The sequence below is a fragment of the Octopus sinensis genome, linkage group LG1 (genome assembly GCF_006345805.1).
Source record: "Octopus sinensis linkage group LG1, ASM634580v1, whole genome shotgun sequence".
Lineage (NCBI taxonomy): Eukaryota > Metazoa > Mollusca > Cephalopoda > Octopoda > Octopodidae > Octopus > Octopus sinensis.
The window spans coordinates 134,484,642-134,505,940 of NC_042997.1; the positions used below are offsets into that span (position 1 = coordinate 134,484,642).

The following is a 21,299-nucleotide window of genomic DNA, read 5'->3' on the forward strand; positions in this document are numbered from 1 at the left end:
GTGAAGGCATCGAATTACCAGAGGGCCAGAAATTAAAATCATTAAAAGGAGGAGAGAGTTATAAGTATCTAGGAGTATTAGAACCTGACAGAGTACAAACTACAGAAAAGAAACCGAAAATTGAGAAGGAGACATCAGAAGGGTGAGGAAGTTAATGAAGTCAAAGCTAAATGGTCCAAATCTAGTGAAGGCTGTAAATACTTGGGCAGTATCATTACTTGTATATTCAGCAGCTTTTGTAAATTGGACAAAGACTGAATTCACAAAGCTAGACAGAAGAACTAGGAAGGAATTCAATATGAATGGAGGACTCAAAGAGCAGGAGTAGCAAGATTATACCTACTTACACACGAAAGGAGAAGAGAATTAATATCAGTAGAAGAATGTATGGAGTTAGCTAGAGTATATATAGACTTCTATGTAGGTAATAGCGAAGAAAGTTTATTAAAAGCTGCTAGAGTCACATCAAGACATAAAGAACTCACCCACCCACCAAAAAACAAACGAAATCTAAAACCATAAAAAGAACAGAAATTATCTGACTTGGAGGAGAAGGCGTTGCATGGTAGATTCCTCAAAATAGTTGCAGCAAATAGTAGTAGTGTGACTTGGTTATGGTTTCAGAAAGGAAAGCTGAAGAGGGGGACAGAAAATTTGTTAGTAGCTGCGCAAGGTCAAGCATTAAGGGCTAATTGGATAAATGTCAAAATAGACAAAAATCAAGTAGATTCTCAAAGTAGATTATGCAAATCCAAAGAGGAAATTACTATCAGGAGGAATTGCAGAAAACTATAAATTTCTTGATGAGAACGATATATTAGTGCCCGAACAAAAAGGCTGTAGAAGGAGATGCAGATACTTCCAAAGACTAAGATTGGTATTGCGCTCAAAATTGATGGATGGAATATAGTCCAAGCAGTTAATACATGAGTGATACCAACACTTCGGTATGGAGCGAGATTTATAAAATGGTAAAAGAGAAAAGGGAAGAAAATGGACACCTAGACCAGAAAAATGTTTACAGTACACAGAGACTTCCACTCTAAGAGTGATACCGATAGGCTCGTCTTAGGCATAAAAACGGGTGGGAGAGTTTAATCAGCTGCCAGGACTGTATCGAAGCGAAAGTAAACAGCTTAGAGTGATATATAAAAAATGCTGTGGAGCCGTTGTTAAAATATATGAAGACGGTCAGCGTCATCAAAACTGGAAATTGTGTAACTAAAGAAAAATTTAAACAAGAAATGAACACACACACACACACACTCACACACAAAGAAAAAGCATGGAAGGAAAAAATGTTACGGTCAGTCTGCAAGAGATGTAAACTCAAAGACTGATAGAGAGGACTACTGGTGGCTATGGATGAGGAGGAATGACCTGAAGATACAGACAGAAGCACTCATGTGCACAGCTCAAGAATAAGGGTTAAGGACGAATTATGTGAAATATAGAATTGGCAACACTACCGACTGCAACAAATACAGAATGTGTGGTGGGAGAAGTGAAACGGTATGGCACATCGTTAGCGAGTGACCGAAATTGGCACATCGCGAAGATAAAAGACACCATGACAATGTGACAAGAATGATCCATTGGGAGCTCTGTAGAGATCACGGCCTACAAAGAGCAAAGACATGGAATGAGAAAGCTCCAGAAGGAGTCACCGAGAATTGCAAAATCCTGTAGGATACAATGATGCAGTACGAGCACTTGATCAGACATCGGAAACCGGACATTGTTGTGGTGAATAAAAAAGGAAGAACATGTATCATAATAAACATAGCATGCTCCGGTGACAACAGGATCAATGTGAAAGAAGAAAAATAAACAACTGTGACGATTCCAGGATCCTAAAGAAAAAAAAAAGAAGAAAATACATTCCCTTAAAATTTGAAATAGGAAGAATTTAGAGCATGTGAACAGTAAAGGTCTTGCTTATATTAAATGGTGCGTTGGGAACCGTAAGCCGAGATATATAGACTAATTGTTGAAGGAAATTGAAATAGAATGTTCTCGACTGACATTTTGTTCTAAAGCATACATTTATTGAGTTCTAACACAAAGTTATTAGTATCACTATGTCTAAGTGAAATGATAATACACATACACACAAACACACACACATATATACACACATACATGCGTACATATGTACATACATACATACATACGTACATACATACATACATACATACATATATTTTTATGTAGGCGCAGGAGTGGCTGTGTGGTAAGTAGCTTGTTTACCAGCCACATAGTTCCGGGTTCATTCCCACTGCCTTGGGCAAGTGTCTTCAGCTATAGCCTCGGGTCGACCAAAGCCCAGGGAGTAGATTAGGTAGACGGAAACTAAAAGAAGCCCGTCGTATATATGTGTATATATATATATATATATATATATGTGTGTGTGTATGTATGTATGTATGTGTGTGTTTGTGTGTCTGTGTTTGTCTCCTCGCAATCACTTGATAACCGACGCTGGTGTGTCTCCGTCCCCGTAACCTAGGGGTTCAGCAAAATAGACCGATGGAATAAGTTCTGGAGTTGATTTGTTCGACTAAAGGCGGTGCTCCAGCTTGGCCGCAGTCAAATGACTGAAACAAATAAAAGAGTAAAAGAGTTATATATATATATTTATATATACAGTAACAATAAAGGGTGAAATTAATTAATTTGGAATAATTATTAATTACACCAAGTAGATTTCGGCATGTAAAAGCCTCATTCGAGGAAAATTTAAGTAATACTAAGCAATTAAGGGTTTAGCAACGAATTGCCTCACCACACACCGAATTTAGAAATAGCAGTCAAAGAGTTATAGCTATTCTTTCTACTAAAAGGGAGATCTCAGTAAAAATACAGCACTTGAATGGCAAACACAGACAGGTAAGAGAGAATGAAATGACGGCAATCTATCATACAATTTTAAGTCACCTACGGACGTACGTTTCGAAATCAAGTTTTAGGAAAGCATAAGAATTAGATAATTCTACCTTACCCAAACTTCTTTTCTCATCAGCGTAGGATACTACAGTTATGAATAATTGTATATTAAATTTTGAGATACTAGAAGGCATCATCTCAACTCAGTGTCAGAGCGAGCCAAAGCATTACCAGTACCACAAAATTCAAAGTGTGAATGAAAGTTTGTGTCACCAGCCCCTTTCCACCCGCGTGTAGCCAAGACAAGATGCTGTGGTCATTTACTGGGATAAAATATGGTTATCAGTAACAATAAAGGGTGAAATTAATTAATTTGGAATAATTATTAATTACACCAAGTAGATTTCGGCATGTAAAAGCCTCATTCGAGGAAAATTTAAGTAATACTAAGCAATTAAGGGTTTAGCAACGAATTGCCTCACCACACACCGAATTTAGAAATAGCAGTCAAAGAGTTATAGGTATTCTTTCTACTTATATTCTTTCTATTTATATATACACATACATATATATATATATATAATATATATATATATATATATATTATATATATATATACATACATATATATATATATATATATATACATACAAAATGGGACAAGAACGCAAAACATCCAGATAGACGATACAAAGAAAACAAGGACGGGTCATTCGGAGTTTTCTGTCCTCAGTCGAGATCCAGATTATCTTTTCAATTTCGGCTCGTTATACTCGAGAGTGCTCCAATCCGGCCGGCCCCAGGGAAAAACTAAGGTAAGAGCATTAGATTCGTTGGAAAAAAAGCAGCGAATGTAAACGAAAACAAGGACGAAAAAATACAAATACAAATAAAATACAAATAACAGGACAAAGCAACTGGTGTCTTTCGACTAAGGACAAATTAAATTAAGCTGGCGTGTGTGGAAGTAAAGCTTTACGGCATGGATACAAGATTTCACAGGCACAGGGAAGAAAATAGATGTTGCACGGACAGCGGCCGAACCAAGAAAGAAAGGTCATTTATATATATATATATATATATATAATAAATTAATAAATAAAATAAAACATATGCATATATACATACATATATGTACGCACCTACCTCTACATGTATATATACATGCGTATTTGGTTACAGAACACCAAAAAAACGTCGAACACATTTTTCTTAAAAAACGAAAAAATAGAGTACAGGACATACAATACAAGGAAAATTCCCCTTCTTCAGTCGCCTTTGTTTCATCTACTCCGCGTTTCGAAGGTCAAGCGAGACACGTCTTTAATGAAACTTTCCTTCTCGCGAAAAACAAATTAGATAAAATTTTGAATTTTTTTGCGGATGGGTAAAAATGGTAACAAAAACAGGACAGTAACGACAGTACAGAATATAAACAGTAAAAGACAGGACAAGGAAAATAACAGTAACACAGACAAGAAGGGCTATTAAGCTGAACGAGATAAAATATTACGAACGCTATATTTGAGAACGGCGATGGATCCACAGAAAATGCCGTCTACACTTGAAGGAAGCCAGGTTAGAAAGACAGTAGCAGAGTTCTTGTCGCGGGTCAACGACGGGAGGGAGGAGGAGGAGCAAGAGAAAGGGAGAGAAAAAAGGGAATGGATATATACATGTAGAGGTAGGTGCGTACATATATGCATGTTTATTTTATTTATTAATTTATTATATGACGGAACGCACGCATCCATTTCTAAGTAAGATTGTTCTTAATATTAATAATGATGCGCACTCTTAACCTTTCTGTTCCCCCTCCCTTTCTCAGCTTTCATTCTTTCGGGTTTCTTTTCTTCTACCTTACTGTCTCTCGCTCCCTCTCTCTCTCTCATTCTTCATTCTTTCTGATTTTCTCTACAACCATTCCCTTTTTTCTCTCCCTTTCTCTTGCTCCTCCTCCTCCCTCCCGTCGTTGACCCGCGACGAGAGTTCTGCTACTGTCTTTCCGACCTGGCTTCCTTCAAGTGTAGACGGCATTTTCTGTGGATACTTCACCGTTCTCAAATATAGCGTTCGTAATATTTTATCTCGTTCGGCTTAACAGTCCTTCTTGTCTGTGTTACTGTTATTCTCCTTCTCCTGTCTTTTATTGTTTATATTTTGTACTATCATTACAGTCCTGTTTTTGTTACCATTTTTACCCCTCCGCAAAAAAATCTCAAATTTTATTTAATTTGTTTTTCGCGGGAAGGAAAAGTTCACAAAAGACGTGTCTCGCCTTGACCTTCGAAACGCGGAGTAGATGAAACAAAGGCGACTGAAGAATGTCCATTTACTTGGTTTTGTGTTTATGTTTTCGTTTCTCATTGTTTTCCTGTACTCATATATGCATGGATATATTCATGTAGAGGTAGGTGCGTGCATATATGTATGTATATATGCATATGTTTTATTTTATTTATTAATTTATTATATGACGGACGCACGCATCCATTTCTAAGTAAGATTGTTCTTTATATATATATATATATATATATATACGTGTCACTGAAGTGTCAAGGAGTGCAACGTGGTACCGGCATGGCAAGAAATAAGAGTCAAAACATTCGATAAGCACAAATGCACTACCATTTTGAAATCAGCGTATGAGTTCAACGGTTTTCTTATAAGCTGACAAGGTGAATTGAATATAAATCAAGACGTGGTAAGGGCCACCGATATATATATATATATATATATATATATATATATATATATAATAAATATTAGGGAATAAATCCAAATTTACAGGGAAAAAATCAGATTTAGGATTAAATCCAATTTTATAGTAAAATATTATATAATATTAATTAGAGACAAAACCACTATTTTGTAAAAAACAAGGAAAGACTTAATCAATACATAAAATTTTAATAAAATTTTTTATTTTTTACTTTTTATTAAAATTTTATGTATTGATTAAGTCTTTCCTTGTTTGTTTTACAAAATAGTGGTTTTGTCTCTAATTAATATTATATATATATATATATATATATAGGACCTTATAACGCTTTTGTTGAACGCATACATAATAGTTACTTTACAGTTATAGATCTAGGCTATCACTGACATGCTAAAGAACATATGAAATATATCGTCATAATATTCCTTGTGAAATATGATTATTGAAACTGAAGAAGTGTAGAACAATATCATTCTGTTGAGGCAAACGCCTAGTTTGAAAGCGTCAAGGCGAGGTAGTATTAGTCGTAACACCATCGTCATGGCTTTAATATTTGCGTTATTCAAATTATGTAAAACTCACAAAGCAATATACATTTACAATAGAATAATAAATAAATAGCCATATTATTTCTACTTTCCCTGAATGAATAGTTCTAGAGAAATCGCGAGCCATGCACACCAGAATGGTCGTCACATTGACTTACTTTATGTGTATAAAAAACGTCACAACCTATTTCTTCTCCTAACTTACAACGAGTTGAGCAAAATATTGAAATATTCTTGCTAGATGTTTGATATAAATCTATATATTATGTCTTAATATAAAAACCGAATAGTATATACACTTATGATTATGATATATATATATATATATATATATATATAGTATCATTAGAATAAGTATAATTATAATAAAGTGAGCATTTTATTGACAAAACTTTAACTACAAACTACAAATAATAGTAAATATTTCTGTAATTATAATGAAATACTTTAGATAGAAATACTAGAAAAAAATAGAAAATAAAAAGCATAGAAAGATGTTACTCATATTGGACAGTAGTTATTCGGGAAACCTGTGGAAATTGAGAGACATTATTAATCTAATTACATTGATGTCAATAACAATTAATGAATGACATCATTTGAGCCAATAGTTACGTATTCGTAAAGAGAAGTCTGCATGTTTACGCTTAAGTGGCGCTTGGACATCCTACTATATGTAAGTCTAGGATGTAAATATTTCCGTTGTGATTTGTTATTCTACCGTCGTTTTATGCCTTTAACCCCCGAACATTAGGCATGATGTTTCCTTGTGAGTAGTTTTCGGTGTGATATATATACATGTATATAAACAAACACATGCATGCAGGCTAATATCATTCCAAATCTGTACTCCACTGCGGAACGAACACATCTCATTTGTAATATATCTTACTGTTGCCGTCTCTTTTTCTTTCCAAGTGAACTAACAACGCAATGAAGATAACTAAGGTAAGTCAACTTAAATTAATATCAATTATCATATTATCTGTGTATGTGTGTATGTACTTCTAAATACATTATTTCTTACATATATTCAGCAAATAAAGGCGGCGATGTAATCGACTTAATCCGTTTGTCTATCCTTGTTTGTCCCCTCTATGTTTAGCCCCTTGTGGGTAGTAAAGAAATATATATTCAGCAACTTAAATTTGGTGGTTCAACAAATCAGAAGTCGAAACTTGATATCCAGTTATTTTGATCTCAGAAAATCTTAATTTAAGTATGAGTATAGAATCGCGCCTCCAATATATATTGCACTGTTGTCCTTAAGAGTAATTATAAATTAATAACAATTTCTTAACATTTACGTACATATAAACTTATTTCCAGAAGCTATTGTTGTGAAACACTCGCTCTAAACACAAGTAGTTTCAGATTTAGTCTAGCTGCGTGGCACACTGGGCTGGTGATTTCTACTGACCCAGGTAAGCTGACATCTGGTGAGCGAACTTAGTAGAGGGAAACTGTGAAGAATCTCGTCATATATATATATATATATTGTTTCTTATTAGGATTTTAATGCTCACTAAAATCATATATGAATAAAAATTCTTGAATGTGTTGTGTATTGTAAGCATGTTATTTAATTTATACATCATTTCATTATATTTCACCGTTCATAATTTTCAGTGATGTCTAGTAGTAATTGTAAATATATCAAGCATATCATAAATAAGGTATTAACTATTTTCATTGACATCTGATTCGATATTCTCTACAACTTTCTGCTTGTAAGAATTCAGTCTTTTGTATAAAATCTAGTTTTGGGGGGGATTAAAGGATGATAAATACATTACAAATACATATTTATTTACGCTATTTGAGCTTAATTCTTCTTTCTCTTATAGATGCTCCCCCAGATTGTAATCTTCCCAGCCTTCAATGTCATCTTGTTCGTCGCCTCGGCGTCAATTCCAAGCCAATGTGAAATACCAACATCTCTGAAAGTTCATTTCGAGAGTCTGCCCAGAGCAGACATGGGTAATAATTTTTTTCTACCAGTGGAATTTCTTCGAGCCGAAAAGATCTTGACCCCACTAAGCGATGGAAATCAAACTAGTCCAGAATCTAATGATTCTTCCGGTAACATACGTGAAAGTTCAACCTCTCCTTGGTACCTGAAAACTACCTATAATTCAACACTTTACTTTCCAACACATACTGAAGCTGTGTGTCCTTGCAATAATTGTCAGGACAGTAACCACAATCATCATTGTGCTAAAATTTTTTCTAAAATAACTGTCCTCAAACGTACACGTGAATGTGTTGGTGAACTGTGTGTATATAAACCAATTGTAATTGATGTAGCAACAGCTTGTGTATGTGCACGGAAAGTCAGATTCACAAATAAAGGAAATGAAAAACTATGAGGAAAATGAACAATGCTCAAATGGAGAGTTATTCAAGATCGCTTAAGTAGAGGACTATATGCTTAGTATATTTTGTACACATACACACACGCACACACACGCACGCATGTATGCGCACACATACATACATGCATGCATACGTACACACACATTATATATGAATATATAAAATTACCTAATTACATACACGTAACATATATGTACACAAAACACATGTATACATATACGTGCATATATACATACATGCACACGCATACATACATAGAGGCATACATACATATATACATACATACATACATATACGTACACTCACTCGTATATTATACAATGTTAAACCATTGTTTATAATGATTTCCCTCTCCTTAGATCCGATGCAATAGTAAGTACCAGTGATATACTACGACTGATTCAATCAAATATATTGTACTCGGTTAAATTTTTATCATCGTATCAGTGTATGAAACTATAATTATCCGGTGACTCAAGTTATTTGTCAGAACCACGGTAGGTTTCTTACATCGAGGTTTCCTACATCGAGCTGATATGTCTGGTTGGTTCGTGTCACAAATCCTTTTTACTCTACTCAACTATATAAAATAAATAAATGCGCCCTTTTAATGCCTAGCCAGGCTCATGGGCCCGCTTTCCCGGTTTCAATGGCGTATGTATTTCCCAGCTGGACGGGACGCCAGTCCATCGCAGCGTTACTCATTTTTGCCAGCTGAGTGGACTGGAGCAACATGAAATGATGTGTGTTGCTCAAGAACACAACGCGTCGCCCGGTCCAGGAATCGAAACCACAATCTTACGATCATGGTGCTAACACCCTAACCACTAAGCCTCCACACTCAACCATATACGCATTCTTAAAATATGTGTTTTCTTCAAGACAAATTTTTTTCTACGTACGCTGGTTTATTTATGATCTAAACCCCTTTGTACCAACATACCTGTATCCGTCCGTATTTCTCTGATACAAATTTCTATCGAAATTTCATGTTCCAAAGTGCGGAAAATTATGATAGCCTTTTCTGAAGATCTTTTCATTATTTTCAGTATTGACACGCAGTCAATCAATTTCCACAGAAATATGCTAACCGAATTGTTAATATGATAACAAGTTTTAATTCGTGAATATATAGGAGTGTCTTGAACTGCAACAAGATAGACTGTATATCCGATTTGGACCACCAAGAGTTGCAGTTAAGTTCTGATCTTTGTGGATCTTAAAATGTCTTTTGAGTCCTCCGTTACATTGACAGACCTTCTGGCATACATTGCATTGAAAGGTGTGCACCGACATTTAGGCAGAATATTTTTTTTTATTATACATATCCTTAAAAGTATATAAATGTATATTTTTACTTATATATATATATATATATATATATATATATATATATATATATATATATATATTGTTTATATGTAAATCTTATTTTATTTATATTCTTTAATTACAGATCTTTTACTTCTTATAAAAATATATATACATATATATTTATATATATAAAACACAACGCACGTGCATACAAGCACTCATACTTTTTACAATCGTATTCTCATTTTTTATAGCATGTTTATTTATATATATTTTTTATATATTTGAAATTCATATTTTGTTCATGGTAAATATTCACTTCTACTTCAATATTTATTTATTTCTTATGTAATATTAATTTTTTTTATTATTTATAACAATTTTGTATAGCCGAATGTCAATTGTAAATATATCTAAATGCATTTTATATCTCTATCAGATGCTTTTTATAATTCGTGAAACAAGAAGAGATAGTTATAAATTTGTACTATATTGTAATTTAATTTATCATTAAATGCAGCTTTCTTTGTAACCAATAAAATACATTATTAAATCAAATCTTATTTCTTTGTATTTTCACTTCAGCATGTTTTTCTTGAACTTGTTATAGTAATCTAAACTGTACCCTACTTAACTCGATGATTCGATTTAGTAATGGGCTACCAGATGTCTGAATGAATCCTTTTAACTCGTTTTATATATTTATATCATTAAGATTTTAAAATTTGTTTACATTGTTGGTGTAATAAATACATACATTTGGAAATTTTACCTCTCCTGTCCTAGAAACCTGTCCAAACGAAGTTAACCATCATCTGATAACCGCAAAAATTATATTTATGTATAATCGTTTGTAGCGATTCTAAATATGTCGACACCTTGTTTAGGTGTGATATGATTTCACAAGGAGTAATTCACCGGTAGAGATGAAAAAAAAATAATGGCGAGGAACAACGAAATCGATGAGTGTATGTAACCAAATAGATTTTAAGTATCCATTAACATAGGTTTAAAATATTTGCACATGTTCAGCAATGTCGGTATTAAATCGACCCCAGTGCTCAACGGGTACTTAACTTATCGATCCCAAAATGATGGAAGGCAAAGTTGACGCCTGTGGTATTTGAACTCAGAAAGTAAAGACGACGAAATGTCACTAAGTATCTTTGCCAGCGTGCTAATGACTCTGCCAGCTCACCATTCTAAATTTCAATCATTGACACAGCTAGTAACATCGGGGGTAGGAGCTAAATCGATTAGATCGACCCCAGTGCTCAACCAGTATTTATTTAATCGACACCAAAAGGATGGAAGGCATTTTGGGGTTCATGAACTTTCAGTTGGCTGGTTTACCTAATCCGCGTACGTTGTCACGCCTGATAATTTAGTTCTCTCTATAGCACTATGATTCTCTATACAGGAAATTAGTTTAATTAAAATAAAGAATAGAGAATATCATTTTTTAAATTATTATTTACGCAGTCATTTAATTTCCTATATTTTTCGTCTACGTGACGTTTCCACCGCTATCAGGGCGCACCTTATAATACATTATGATGCTACAATCAATCAAGGGCTTCTTCGGGATATTTTGACCGTAGGCATCAAATATAAGAAGTTAAATGACTGCATAAATTATAGTAAAAAATTGGATATTCTCTATTGTGTTTTCCTTAAACTGATACATTATTGTATATATGTATATATATATATATATATATATATATATATATATATGTGTGTGTGTGTGTGTGTGTGTGTGTGTGTGTGTGTGTGTGTGTGTGTGTGTGAGTGCGTGTGTGTAATGAATACATGTATATATAATTTAGAGAAAAAAATTTTTTTAATCAATAAAGTACAATAAATAGTAAATAGTAGTATTTACTATATACTAGTTATTGTACTTTATTGATTTTTAGAATAAGATTTTTTATAGTATGTTTTATATATGGTGTGAATAACATCTTTCTTTATTGAATTGTTTAATAGAGGTTTTCCTCTAAACTATATACATGTATGTACACACACACACACACACACACACACACACACACACACACACACACACAAACACACATGTATGATACAAGTCTTTGGTGTAGCAATTGCACGCGGCTGAAGAAGGCTTTTGAACTATTTGTTATGTCGATTATGCATTGATGTAAGAATAAGTTGTTCTATAAAGCCCGAAACATATGTACCGCAACATCCTTTGTGTCCTGTTTTTTATTTATTTCATTTGATACATATATATATATATATATATATATATATATATATATTTGCGACGGGCTTCTTTCATTTCCTGTCTACCAACTCCACTCACGACGCATTAGTCCGCCCAAGGCTATAGTAGAAGACACTTGCCCAAGTTGCCACGCAGTGGGACTGAACCCAGAACCATGTAGTTGGGAAGCACGTTTCTCACCATACAGCCACGCCTGCGCTTATATATATATATATATATATATATATATATATATATATATATGTATGTGTGTGTGTGTATTCAAATATGAATTAGAATCAGTTAGAGGTATATGACCAAAATCGAACACTTATACACAAGATGTGTGTGTGTGTTGTTAGTTCGTAGGTTTGTATTTCGTTTTAGGTGTTAAAAACACCTGAAAGTAAGTCATAGGTAGGTCCCTTTTCCGGAGCAACATACATCGATGCGTATACGATTTTGCTTATATACTTCGAACATTAAACAATATACAGTTAGGCGATTTGAGAATATATTCTCTAATCGCCTAACTGTATACGCAAAATCGTATACGCATCGATGTATGTTGCTCTGGAAAAGGGACCTACCTATGACTTACTTTCAGGTGTTTTTAACACCAGGCACATTCAGCTCTATTTATACAGCTGATGAGGAATATGTTGTCTTTTAGTGAACAACTAGCAGCATAGCCCGGCGTTGCCCGGGTATGTAAGAAACTTTGTCGATAAGCAATGTCCTTTACCTTTTTACCCTTTTTTGTACTCATTGAACCATTATTTTGTAAAATGAAGCCTAAAAGGCATTAAGGCATTCAAGGCACCGTTTCCTTGCATGCATGAAGAAAATCTATGACAGTCAAAGTGCATTTTCTCGTTTTGCTTAGCACACCCAATCCAGTTCTTAAAATATCGCAGAAAAATCGGTTTGCTATATGATGTAATTAACCGATTTTTTCCAGTAATAACGTATCCTATTGGAATTAAAAGGGCCATATAGCTCCTTGGAGCAGACATGATGCTCGCTGTGAATTTCAAAAAAATTCCTGCCAATTTGTTAAAGATATTGTCGAAAATATGTCATCTTGAATTTGAACGCGATTTCCCAAAATGGCAGGATTTTATCGATTTTTTCTGATGGTAAGGTATTGCATGGAAAACTAACGTTAGAATTAAGTTCCTTAGGGTAACATTAAGTTTCCCCATCAGTTTGGTGAAAATCGATTGCAAGTTGCGAAAACTACAACGGAAAATGTGTTGCATAGGATAAGCTTAGATTCCCGACCCCATGTCGAATTTATCGATTTTTTCAGAACTGGGGAACTTTTCAAAATTTTCGATGAGTTAGTTTTGAATTATGACATTGGGCTATGTGTGTGTCAAGTTTCATCAGAATCGGTTCAAAGCGGTAGTCAGGGTGAGAGTACAACCTGATAGACACACAGACAGACAAACTGCCTTTTATGTATACAGAGATTACTGCACACTTCTGGCAACAGTAACACTTGTGTATGAAATTCGAAAATGGCGATTGATGAAAGTTAAAAATTTATCAATAAATACGTGATTCGCTTTTCATGCTGGCACTGTGTTGTCTTTTCGAGCATGGTTGTTGTTTTCCTTTACATGATATTTATAGATCTTCTTACGACCCTTTCTAATGATTCTTTATATCTTAGTTGTAAAGGTAACACAGATGTACCAGAAAAGACCTGAACATCTTCACATTCACGAAAACCTCCTGCAAAAAAATAAGAAAGAAAATTTTCTTCTTTGAAACATAGAAGTGCAAATGAAGAGCAAAAATTCATCCTCTAATTATTTCCGACGGAAAGGAGTGTGGACAATATTTTACCAATGCAAACTGCGATCGTTTTTCAGTGTGATATATATTCCTAATATCTACACAGGTATTCTAAATATACTAGACAACAGTTACAGGACTGCATGGATATTCTACATATTGGAAAGTAAATAAAATTATTTTAAAAATACAAACTGACAGAACTAGCAACAGCATCTAGGCTATCTCCCAGTGAGATAATGAGCCTAGCAGTGCATAATTATCTTGACTTGTGAAAGAAAATAAATAATGCTAGATGGTCCCGGTGTGCTCAAGATAAACTCCGGTGTTCTCTCATTAAGCACCCCCTCCAATGTTCTCTCAAAATGGTCCAATGTTTACTCTTTAAATATTCTCCAGACTCCTTTCGTTAAATGACTTCACCCCCCGGTGATCTCGTGTTAAACTTTCCCGCGGTGAACTCTAGTTAAACGTTCTTTGGTGTCATTTTTATTATTTATGGTTCAGGAGGTATAATGAGTGTTTCTTTCCTTAAAACACCGTGGAGGACATGACCAAGAATTTTCAAGCTCAACAGATGATGAACAACATACATAATATGAACAAAAATGTCCTAGATTAGCATGGGATGTATGCAGATCTAAAGTTTTCGTTGGAACAAAAATGCTGTAAATTTAAAGCATCATATGTCCAAGCGATCTAACAATAGGCAGACCTTAAAAAAACAACAAAAATGGAGGCTTAAGAAAATTCGACAAAATGTGTGAATAAAATCTGTATCCCACTGAAAACATAATGGGTTTCAGAGTAATGTGACCGACTAACGAGTGCAATATACACGTTTATCAGAACGTATTTCAAGATTCTAGGTAAAATATTTTCGAAAGACTCTCTCAAACCTGCGAATGACAGAGTATGATTGTCGAAGTGCTACAATGAGTTTATTAACAGACGAAAGAAAGTTAATATGAGAGCACACAAAGACTTTACTAAGCCACTCAAATTAGTGAATGCTAACAGGTACCGTTAGGTGCTTCAGAACTCAGTAGTTGAGGATGCACATAATATTTTGTCTATATTGGAGAATATTTTCATATCTCCATTACTGAAATTATTCATTGTTTGACATAAAGTATATAGTTGCTAAGACCATGGTGGTGATGATTAAAAGTAGTGAATGATGGCATCATTGTCGGTGGAGTATATATGGTTAGTCTTCGTAGAATATCGGTACTCACAACTCTCTCACAGCATATCTTTTCTCGGCAGTTGTCGACTGGAAATGCTAACTGCATCAGTCTCAAGAGGAACTCTTCCTGTATGACAATCGCCAGTCTTGGGACGCCTGTGAAGTTTATGGCACGCAGACTTATGAAAATAACGAACTTGCACTGCTCCACGCTTTACATTTGGAAACAAACACCCGTGCTAGATTATCTACATCCTCTTAATGTAGCTATGGAAAGAATCATAATTTTTCGTTTCTTGAAATTTCTCATCGTTCCAATAATAACCGTTCGAATTACTCTGACGATCTTGTCTTTTCGAAAACAATTTAAATATTTTAAATGAGTGGCTGTGTGGTAAGTAGCTTGCGTACGAACTACATGGTTCCGGGTTCAGTCCCACTACGTGGCACCTTGGGCAAATGTATTCTACTATAGCTTCAGGCCGACCAAAGCTTTGTGAGTGGATTTGGTAGACGGAAACTGAAAGAAGCCCATCGTATGTATATATATATATATATATATATATATATATATATATATATATATATATGAATGTGTGTGTATGTCTTTGTATGTCCGTGTTTGTCTGTCCCCACCAACGTCGCTTGACAACCGATGCTGGTGTGTTTACGTCCCCGTAAATTAGCGGTTCGGCAAAGTGACCGATAGAATAAGTAGTAGGCTTACAAAGAATAAGTTCTGGGGTCGATGTGCTCGACTAAAGGCGGTGCTCCAGTATGGCCGCAGTCAAATGACTGAAACAAGTAAAAAAAAAAAGAGTATTTAAACCAAATTTAGACCTCTCTGATTACAATGAAAAAGGAGGCTCTATATGTATTAATATATTAACTGGTGACGTATTTTCGGTAGTTATGGTACAAGAAAAACTACGAAGCACATCAGAGATTATGTGTATTAATGATTCTTATATAATAATATATACTTCTAAACTTTTTCCTAGCAAATGTAGTCGCTGCTCCAAAATCGAAGATGATATTTTGATGAAAAAGAGTTGTAAATTGATATAACTTAAAATGGTTGTTCAACCATTATATGGAGATAAAAATGTTTGTGTTTATAAATGGAAAGCTTAGCATGTGACATTTTTACTGCTAAAGAATATGTTTAAAGCTCACTCAACCCTAGGTGTCTGATGGATGGTTATAACTGAACGCCTTTGTTTCTATTTCTGTTCCGTCATAACTACCATTGGGTTAAACATGAACGACGTAAACATTCACAACTTAAAAAATGATTTGCCTCAGAATTGTACACTCCGTCACGCCCAAACACACACACACACACAAAAGCCACGCGCGCATGCTCATGAAAATGTAAATATACGGCAGAGAAAGATTAAAGAGTTATAATGTTTATATTACTCTTTTACTTGTTTCAGTCATTTGACGGCGGCCGTGCTGGTGCACCGCCTTTAGTCGAGAAAATCGACCCCAAGACTTATTCTTTGTAAGCCTACTACTTATTCTATCGGTCTCTTTGCCGAACCGCTAATTTACGGGGACGTAAACACACCAGCATCGGTTGTCAAGCGATGTTGGGGGGATAAACACAGACACACAAACATATACACACACATCCATCCATCCATATATATATATATATATACATATCCATATATACGATAGGCTTCTTTCAGTTTCCGTCTACCAAATCCACTCACAAGGCTTTGGTGGGCCCGAGGCAATAGTAGAAGACACTTGCCGAAGATTTTACACAGTGAGACTGAACCCGGAACCATGTGGCTGGTAAGCAAGCTAATTACCATACAACCACTCCACTCCTATATTACAGTACAAACCGTAGCGACTGTGAACCGTACTGTATCCATTGTTTTTGGATATAAAGTTGAAACAAATAAACAAATTATAATAGATATTTCTTGCTTACTTTAGGTCCTCCCACTTTGTACAACACGAAACAGTCTTCTCACTTGTTAGTTCCATCTGTTACAAAGATCAATTAATTTATTCGCTTTACATTGTTTCATGTCATGTCGGATTACCTCTGCCTCTACTGGTTTTCAAGACTTATATAAGTAAATCTAGGACAGCTGATAACATTTGAAAAGGGTATCACTTTGAGGAACGAACCCCCTCGGGTTTCATTCGTAAAATATCGTATTGCTTTCCTCGATTTTTCAATTTCCAACTGAACAATCAGTATAATGAAGAAACTAGCAGTAAGTAAACTTAAGCTAATTACCTCATCTTATGCATTTCAGAATATGTTTACATACATACATACATACATACATACATACATACATACATACATATGTCATACGTACTCATGCGTTCTCATCAGATGCTTCCTCGACGTCATTTTGTCTAATTTCATACAGACGTACGGAGTATTCTTTTAAACCCTGTTTTAAAACACCATAGCCCACTCGAATAGGGAGTCGTTGCATACGTTGCCTCCTGTATCCCACGGTTGCAGGCCTGGCTGTGCAGTAAGAAGCTTACTCCTCAGCCACATAGTTCCGGGTTCAGACGGAAACTGAAAGAAGTTCGTAGTGTATAAATATGTACAATATCTATGTGTGTATCTTTGTGTCTGTGTTCGTCCCCGCCATCGCTTGATAATCGGCGCAGCTGTGTTTATGTTCCCATAACTTGGCGGTTCAACATGCGAGTCCGATAGAATAAGTACGAGGCTAAAAATTACTGTCCTGGCGTCGATTTGTTCGACAAGTACTGCTCAGCTGTATGCCTCAGTATGGCTGAACATTTAAAAGATAAATAAAAAAAATGCCCAGTTGATGTTTAGAATCCTTTAGGATACTAGCAAATATTGTGTCAGGGCCTGCTGCTAAATCGAATTTAATTTAATTAATTATCGCAGTGATTTCAGTAGTGCTGAGCGTTATATCTGGGGGGATTTGTTAGGATTTACATAATCAATATGGCCTACTTCAATCTCACCGAAATCACTTTAGATCAACCAGTATTGCTTCTGTAAAACTTCCAAAGATTGAGAAAAGAACCTTTTTAGAAAGTCGAAAGACACTAATTTTGGGAAGAGCTTTCACAAAATATGTGTAGGCTTGCTCTATAAATGTGCAAGCGCTTTCCGTTCTTAACGTTCCAAGCACTTCTAAAAAATGATATTTTCTTAATCTTAACTCTCTGAGAAAAACATCCTCTCTCCAAATATTATAACTGTATCAAGGAATTTTCAAAACACGCTAAATATACATGTTTATATATATATTTCAACAATTGAGGGCAAAATAATTATTAATCAATTTCACCAAGTGTTCAGTATGCAAAGGGACCATTCAAGGCGAATTCAAATTATTACATTATATAAAAGGGCTTAGTAAAATAAATTACTTTGCCGCATACTGAACTCATTAGAAATAGCAGCTAAAAAACTTTTAAAGCTATTTCTAATACTTAAAGAGAATCTCTCTCATATATAGTGTTTGCTTAATTCAACTCACAAAAGTTGGGGGTAAGGACATCGAACCCCCAAACTTTTGTGAGTTGAATTAAGCAAACACTATATATGAGAGAGATTCTCTTTAAGTATTAGAAATAGCTTAAAAAAGTTTTTTAGCTGCTATTTCTAATGAGTTCAGTATGCGGCAAAGTAATTTATTTTACTAAGCCCTTTATATAATGTTTATATATATATATATCATATATATATATATACACACACCTGACAAGGAATTTTCAAAACACGCTAAATATGTACACCTGACTAATCACATAAATGTGAAACGAGGTGGGAACAATCAGTATCCGAATAACAGAGGTCGAGTGATATGGTTTATTATTAAAACTGCAAAAACGGCATTGTTATATTTTGTGATGTTATTGCAGATTTTTATAACACGCACACACACACACACACACACACATGCACACGCACACTTATACACACACACACACATAACAAATTTAGTCCCTCCTGGTGAATGTAGTTAGTAGGCTGAATCACACCTACTTGTCTTTGGGTTTATGTTTCTCTCCTACCTCCGTTTGACGACGGGTGTTACTTTGTTTTAGCTTGGTAACTTAGCAGTTCAACAAAATAAACTTACAAAATAAGTACCAGACTTAAACAAAATAAGTGAAAGTTGATTTGTTCGACTATAGCCCCCAAAGAGGGCTCAGTCCAATGATTGAAACAAGTGAAAAATAAGAGATAATAAAAATCGGTTTCGTTTTCCCTTTCTACTTAGAACATATCCCGACTGCTTTACCAATGGACTCATAAAATATATTTTAAATATATATTTGTGACATATCTTTTTTCTTTCTGAACTATTTAACTTACCATTGATCATTCATTGCATCCTCAGAGGCAAGTCTCTGTAATGTAGACTCTCATAAAATGACTTATGTTTATAAACAACACATTCTTGTTAAGTCTTTTATTTTTCCTTTATCATGATATGGTGTGATATATTTCCTTATCATATGTATCTTTCGCACAGATTGCTGTCCAGATTGTAATTCTCCTTTTCAACTACAACTTTGATGTATCTGCAAAAAAAATGGTATGTAAAAAATGCGAGAATTTGTATTATGAACGTCTGTTTATGAAATCCATTGGCCACAATTTCTTTGTACCGCCTTCGATGGTTCCCAACGAATTCTGCGATCCACCAATTAATGCTGGAATAAAAACCTGCTCGCGATTTCTCCCTACTAACATAATATCCAGCGAAAGATCAACCTGTCCTTGGTACACGACCATTATTCACGATCCGACAGTTTTCCCTTCCCGTCGAACTGAAGCAGTGTGTCGCTGTGATGTCTGCATGGACTCCACCCATAATACCGAATGTGTGACTGTGTTCGCTAAAATGACTTTCCTCAAACGTTCAGATGAATGTATTGATGGACTGTATTTGTATACCCCATTGGTGATAAACGTGGCCGTTGCTTGCGCGTGCGCGTCGAAAATCGACCAGTTTGATAATTCTTCGATGTATGATTATAGTTATGATACTGATTATTAAATCTGAACAAACGGTATAACGGCTATTCTAAGCTGCGTATAATGCAAAGTTTGTTTATCTGATTACAGAGACAGAACGACACACACACACACAGAGGCACACACACACAGACACACACACACACACGTAACTATAATGTATTTGAAACATTTTTGACACGTATCAGAAATTATTCTTTTATCACTTCTTCAATGCATGCAAATTGATTTTTAAAACATATTGTCGATATTTTTGCCGTTAGCACGTATCATAAGATGAAGACTATTCGATAAGAAAAAATAATAATAAAAACAAAAGCCACCACAATTGTTTTGCTCTTGAACACAAATATATTCTCCTTTTCAAAATTGATTTCGGCTAGTGCAATGGCAGTTGTTTATTACAAATGTAATTTTTTTTTCGAGCAAACTTGCGCTGAAAACTCGGTGATAACAGCTCGCCACAAAAGCAGTTATATAGAATTCAATAAACTATTGGGTTGTCCGGAAAGTTTGTGCCGATTTTTAAAGGAAAGAAAAAGTTCAATAAATACTTGCCATTACATTTTTAATCAACCAAATATGAATCATTTTGTTGCACAATGCGTCTCCATCTTTCCTTAACTTGAAAATACCCTCTGCACAGGACTGAGGTGGTTTCATGGCAAAGAATTCATCAAGGTATCTTTTTACGTCATCCAAGGAATTGAAATTTTTGCCATTAACACTGTTCTGCAGAGACCTGAATAAACGGAAATCCGAAGGAGCAATATCTGGTGAATATGGAGGGTGGGATAACACATCTCAGCCGAGGTGCAGCAACTTTTGTCTGGTTCCCAAAGCATCAAGTGCCGAAAATGCACTTTCTTATCTTTTAAAGGGTTACAGAATTTACACAGGTTATTGGAACATATATCTTCTTTCACGAAAATATAGCTTAAACTGTGATCTAAATAGAGGTGTAGTCAAATCCTATTTTATGGACTCAACCATGTTCTAAAATAAGTCGAAAGGTAAGCTACTATAAATTGGCACGAACTTTCCGGACAACCCAATACACTATTTGCCGACAGTTTACTTCATTGGTGCAAGTGATCAATATTTAAAACCTGAAGGTTACCCAGAAAATCGTTATTCTAAAAATTTTTTTTTTAGAAACTATATTATTTTCTTCGTTTCTTTAGTTTGCTGAAATTACAGGATTAATTGCATTTCAGAGG

The 21,299-nt window shown here is 34.8% G+C and overlaps 3 protein-coding genes across 3 annotated transcripts in view; 2 read left to right on the forward strand and 1 right to left on the reverse strand.

The window, feature by feature from the left end:
* Positions 1–21,299, reverse strand: part of LOC115222907 (interleukin 17-like protein) — a 205,360-nt gene that overhangs the window by 114,029 nt on the left and 70,032 nt on the right. The window lies entirely within an intron of this gene.
* Positions 7,082–8,585, forward strand: LOC115222992. The gene is made up of 2 exons (XM_029793452.2): positions 7,082–7,104; positions 8,004–8,585. The coding sequence occupies exons 1-2, from the start codon at positions 7,090–7,092 to the stop codon at positions 8,523–8,525; spliced, it is 537 nt and encodes a 178-aa protein (XP_029649312.1). The 5' UTR covers positions 7,082–7,089; the 3' UTR covers positions 8,526–8,585.
* LOC115223097 lies at positions 17,050–20,356 on the forward strand. The gene is made up of 2 exons (XM_029793543.2): positions 17,050–17,305; positions 19,574–20,356. The coding sequence occupies exons 1-2, from the start codon at positions 17,291–17,293 to the stop codon at positions 20,099–20,101; spliced, it is 543 nt and encodes a 180-aa protein (XP_029649403.2). The 5' UTR covers positions 17,050–17,290; the 3' UTR covers positions 20,102–20,356.